The sequence below is a fragment of the Coturnix japonica genome, chromosome Z (genome assembly GCF_054131305.1).
Source record: "Coturnix japonica strain WE chromosome Z, WE-NBRP24, whole genome shotgun sequence".
Taxonomy (NCBI): Eukaryota; Metazoa; Chordata; class Aves; order Galliformes; family Phasianidae; genus Coturnix; species Coturnix japonica.
Genome location: NC_140702.1, coordinates 4,889,215 through 4,894,637, shown reverse-complemented (window position 1 = coordinate 4,894,637; position 5,423 = coordinate 4,889,215). Strand labels below are relative to the sequence as shown.

The window sequence follows — 5,423 nt, the reverse complement described above, 5'->3', positions numbered from 1 at the left end:
AATCCTCCTGGTTTGTCCTCATCTCCTGACCACGGCCTGTGCTCTGTTTTGCAGGCTGATAACATGCGGGAGCCGCAGCTGGTGCGTGCTATGTCATCTGTTAACGTACCAGCGATTGCGGCAGCCCATGTTATCAAGAGCCACGTCGCCCAGGGGCCGGATGAGCTCTCCCTGGAGGTAAGCAGTTCCAGGTGTTCCTTGTTGTTGTGCACGGGAGATTAGTATAGGGTGTGAACGCCACAGGAATAGTCTCAGAGACCTTTAGAATATCTCGTGAGATGAAGCTTCGAAGGTTCTGTTGCAGCTTAGACTTGTTCTGGGTTGGGAGGAGTTTGCTGTATAGGGTGTTAACACCTCAGGAATACTCTCAGGTATTTTGTGTCGTAGAAAAAGGCAGTCGTTTGAGCTGTGCTGAAGCTGGGATTGACGTTTCAATCTCTTGCAGGTTGGAGATCTGGTGTGCATCATTGATATGCCACCAAAGGAGATGAGCCCCTGGTGGAGAGGCAAGCGTGGCTTTGAGGTAGGCACACGTTTTTGACTAGAGAGCACAAATTCAGTAGAGTCGGGAATCTCAGGTTTGAGCTGCTCTGCCTGCACAGTTGCCCTGTGTGAGTGTCAGAAGACCTTTCCTTTGGCTCTGGGCTTGGGCTAATGCCCACCTGTCTTTTTGTTCTTATTACAGGTTGGTTTTTTCCCTGGTGACTGCGTGGAGCTCATCAGGGGAAAACTTCCCGATTCCATCCTCAATTCCTTGCCAGAGCCAGGTACATATGTTACATTTGACAACACGGGTTAGTAAAATGGGGTCAGAACGTGGCTTTCAGGGGTTTCGTTAATGCCCAAGTTGAGCAAGCTTAGCAAGAGGACTGCATTAAGCTCCTTGGGCACCTCCAGGGAGGGGGAAAATTCGTTCTTGCGTGTCCTTGTTGGGAACGTTCTTCCCATGCACTCAGCCTCGTCCAACCAAGCCAGGCCTGAAATGAACTGGTTTCTTTGTTTTGTTGTGCAGTGCCAAAGAAACGGGGCAAGCTCATCACTTGCCTTCGTTCTCTGGTGAAGGCCCGGCCCAGGAGAGCGAAGCAGCCGGAGCCTCCGACACTCTCCGGATCCATGTCGTTGCTTGACATCGTTGAGAGGTATTTAGCCAACAGGACTTGAGGGCTGAGCTGTAGGAATGGAGACATCCTCTGCTGTTTGAAACAGAGCGCGTTTCTAAGCTGTGTTTCAGCAGAAAGCAGGCAATGCCGGGAGCCGGCAATTATAGGCAAGGGCTCGGTGCAGCTCTTCCCTCACCCTGCACCACGACTGACAGCATGCTCTGTTTTCTCTGCAGAATGAGTTCTCCCAGTAAGAGGGCAGAGTCAGCAGCTTGCAGTTGGCGTTCCTGCTTCTGCCTGGGCAAACCATCCCCTGTGGCCAAACGCCAACTGCAGAGCAGTGCCAGGGAGCCCTCTGAAGCAGAAGTCTTGGTCCTGGCAGGTAAGCATGCAAATCCAGCTTTCAAAACACTGCTTGTCAGCAACACAGGTAGAATTCATGCTTTCAGTGGGCTTGTACCTCCTTCTGGCGTTCAAGCCCGTGCCTGACATCTTTGGTTGACCCCTGTCTTTCCCAAATGAGTCTCTTGTCAACACAAGAGCTGGACCTGCACGAGGATCACTTTCCAGACAGTGACACTGTTGCTAGAAGCCTATTTGCTTCTGCCCACCACCACTACATAGCCAAATGGCAAGAACCTCCTTCATGATTCATCTTGCGAACGTTCAACACTAACCGCTGTGCATCTACTCCTTCCTAGGTGACCCAAGCCCTTGTGTATCCCCAAGACGCAAGGCATGTTATGATGATGAATCTTCCATCAATGAAGAGTTGATACTAAGCACAGGATGCTGCAGTTCGGATGAAAGCCTTCCATATAACATCAGCTTTCAAGAGAAGAATGTCATCATTGTTGAAGCCCTCATCCATCCCATCCCTACTGAAGCTGCTGACCTGAGCCTGCCAGACACCTCAGCCACCAGCCTGGACTCAATGCCTCTGCAGTGCAGCCTAGCCCAAGTGCAGCCCGAGTGCCCTGACAGCAGCACCACCATGCAGGCTCAGGTCAGCGTCACCGAGGAAAAGCCAAACATCTTAGAGGGGGGTGTAGAATCAGGACACGAGTCCCAGGCTCTGGGCAGCAGCGCGGGCTCTGAGCCACTTTCATAAGACAAGAGAGAATGAATCCCATCTTTCCATCAGACCTCACACACCCTCCTTTCTCCCATTGAATAAAGGCACGCTCGTGCTCAGTCTGCGCCTTGACTGCATTTTGAGTTTTCATTCGCAGAGATTGGGATGAGTGCAAGAAACATCAAGGCAGCTCAGCTTGCAACGCTCTGTCTGTGGTGTGCATGCGGCTGAGATCTGGGTGTGTTCCCATTTTGCCTGACTTTGGGATGCCTGCAGCGAGAGCTCTGCTACCATTGTGTATGGCAGCAAATAATCTCTAGCATCCTGGATGCTGCTCATGAAAACCCCAAGCTTCCCAGCTGTGGCTCTGTGATGCTTTTCAGGGCCTTTTGATGCTCTTGGACACCATGGCTGCTCCCTAACACCTCTGTCCTCCCACCGTGTCCATTCCTGGCTCCCACCTGTGAGCTGTCCCTGCAGATCATCTCCAGCCCTGCCATCATCGCGCTGCAGCAGGAGGAGCTCACCCTGACCAACATCAGGCAGTGCTGCCTGCCTCTCTCACTCTCTAGACCAAGTGTAACTACACTGTCGTGGAGACAAATGCTTTCTGTCACATCCACAGCCATTTACCTGTAGGCGGCTCATGCAGAAGAAGATTCAAGCAACAGAACCTTTTGCTCAGCTACAGCACACGAATGCTACAAAGCCAGAAACAACCCGCAAGCTCTGGGTCTGTTTGTCTTGCAAAGGCATGCACCGACTGCGTTTGATGGTACCCCCCATCCTTGATTTCCTTCCCTGCTTCTTGTCTGATGGCACTGCTGAGCCAGGAACAAGCTGCCCAGTGTGGCAGAGCATGGTGCAGAGCTGTGCTGGGACCTCCTCCCCTTCCTCTGCTGCAGATCAGTGCCCCACACGTGCCATTGGGATGCTCTGGCACGGGATGTGCCTCCAACCCAAAGCTCCTTCCCACCTCCCAAGGAAAAGCAAAGCAACCCAAGCATCTCCAGCAAAGCTGCCCAGCAGACAGCAGGGAATGCAAACAGCTTCTGGCTGCTCCCCTGCACTCCCGTCCTAAGTAAGAGACCCCACGAGGACTGGCTGGGAAATCAGTGCATGACACACGTGAGTGTGCACAGCATTGTGCAAAGCAGTGGGGTTCCATGAGTTTGTGTGTGTGTATCTCTGCTGTTATGAAAGCATGGGAAGACTGCCTTACTGATTCCAAGAGAATTACTTATCCTCAAATGATTTTTCCTGGCCAAAGTTAGAGCCTCTCACAGGTAATCGAGACCAACAGGCTGTTGTTGCACAATCAACAGGCACAATCTAGATGATCAGCTGAGGAAAATACAGCATCATGCCAAGGGTACTAGATAAGTGAGCAGCTTGAGATCTGCACATTTATGGGATACTCATGGTCTTAGACAATATTTGCTTAGTGAGGTCACACTGAATGAAAGCAAAAAAGAAGATGAATGAAAATATACACAGGAGAAGAAGCCTCTGAGGCTTCTGAAGTGTTATGACCAGGAGACATAAACTCTGTTAAAGCAAACGTTTCTATTTTTTGTGTTCTTCCAGGGAGGCCTTGATTAGCGCCTGAACACATGCTGTGGAAGCCCAGCTTATGCAGCACCAGAGCTAATCCAGGGCAAAGCGTCTATTGGCTCAGAGGGATGTGGAGCGGTGTTTGTTTTCCCCTCTTTCCCTTCCCTCTGCACAGAGCATTGAAAGGCAGTGGAGCTCAGGTAGGCTCTCTTGGTTTCCCTTCTGAATTCTGCTAGGTTGCATTGCTTGGTAGCTCTCAGAAGCTGTCAGTGGCCACAGACTAGAAAAGTGCAATTGGTCTCAGTTCACACAGCTGGCTGGTTTGTCTCTGGCTAATCCTGAACTGCCTCAAGCGACTGCTTTGGGGCTCTACAGAACAGCAGCTTCAGAGATCTCTTTCTATGACTAAGTTTTTGAAAGAGCAATTTACTCTGTTAATTATCCATCATTTTTGTGCAGTCTGTTTTGTCAGACTTGTCTTTAGCATCCAAGTTGTATGTGAAGATTAATTTGCATTGTGATTTATAATGTACTAAAAATTAAGAGAGATGTCTGGAATTTTGGAACCCACTACTTGCAGTTGTTAATCTGTCCAAACTGGTCTGGTTTGCAATGCCCTCATCCTTCTTGAAAAGCTCTGCTGTTAAAGGCGGAGCAATTCCTACAAGTGCCATGGCCCCACTGTTGCTCTAATTCTTGTTTCTTTGTTTTCCACACGCTGCTTTTCAAGCCTCCTTTTTCTTTACAGTCCAAGTGAGAATTGCACTGTGAGGTGTCTGAACCTTGTTGTGCCTCTACATAAATAGAACAGCAGCAAATCCTGGTTTTAGTACTACACTAAGCTTAGTGGAAGAACAATTGAATGAGGGTTATATGCTTTCTCTGGGACGATAAGTTTTTTTTCCTGAGGGAAAGAGCCAGCTTTTCATGGGCTATATGTGGGCTTTGGCAAGGGCAGACAATCCAGTCTGTCAGGAAGCCATTTGAGGTGCTTCAGGTTTGTAAGCTTGTCGTTTTGTTTTTCAGGTGGATATTTGGAGCATGGGTGTACTGCTGTATGCTCTGCTGTGTGGGTTTTCCCTTTGGATGATGACAATATGATGGCACTCTACAGGAGGATACCAGTGGGTATCAGTGGTGCTAGAATACACTGAGAAGGGAAATAGCTGAGCTTGACAAGAGGCCTTGCTTTTCGGATGGCAGAACATGCTGAGCTGTGGGTAGAAAGGCCTGTCTGCTGAATATTGTCCTTGTTTTTGCTGCTTTGTCTACCAGTATTTTGTGGATTTGGTTCTACGCTTGGTTGGCCTATGTGGCACTGTAGCTTGATTCTATACCATGATAGCATACAGAATTTAAGGAGAAGTATTTTCTTGCCAATGGGCTGCAGTTTTTGTATCTGGTTCTTCAACTGGCTGCTCCCTATAATATCTGTAGTAAAAATAGAGACACATCATTTGATTTCCCAGAAATGAATGTTCCTAAATGCCAGCTCTTCTCATGTCTACGAAGAGCAAAGTTCTGCATTTGCTATTAGAATTTCCTCTTCCAGAATCAGGAGGTAATGTAGGACCCCACAGATTGCCTTCAGAATTTAACAGTTAGTTCTGTTTCCTTTGGGAGTGCATAACAACCTGAGCACATGAATTGAATGACGTGGCTTTTCAGTCTGGTACAAACTCATCTGTACACTG

General features: G+C 48.9%; 1 protein-coding gene across 1 annotated transcript; it reads left to right on the top strand.

The window, feature by feature from the left end:
- The first annotated feature begins 262 nt into the window (after positions 1 to 262).
- Positions 263 to 3,298, top strand: LOC146753655 (uncharacterized). The gene is made up of 5 exons (XM_085528958.1): positions 263 to 523; positions 686 to 767; positions 1,013 to 1,139; positions 1,337 to 1,482; positions 1,802 to 3,298. Exons 1-5 carry the CDS (start codon positions 473 to 475, stop codon positions 2,209 to 2,211), a joined length of 816 nt encoding a protein of 271 aa, XP_085385084.1. The 5' UTR covers positions 263 to 472; the 3' UTR covers positions 2,212 to 3,298.
- The last annotated feature ends 2,125 nt before the right edge of the window (positions 3,299 to 5,423 follow it).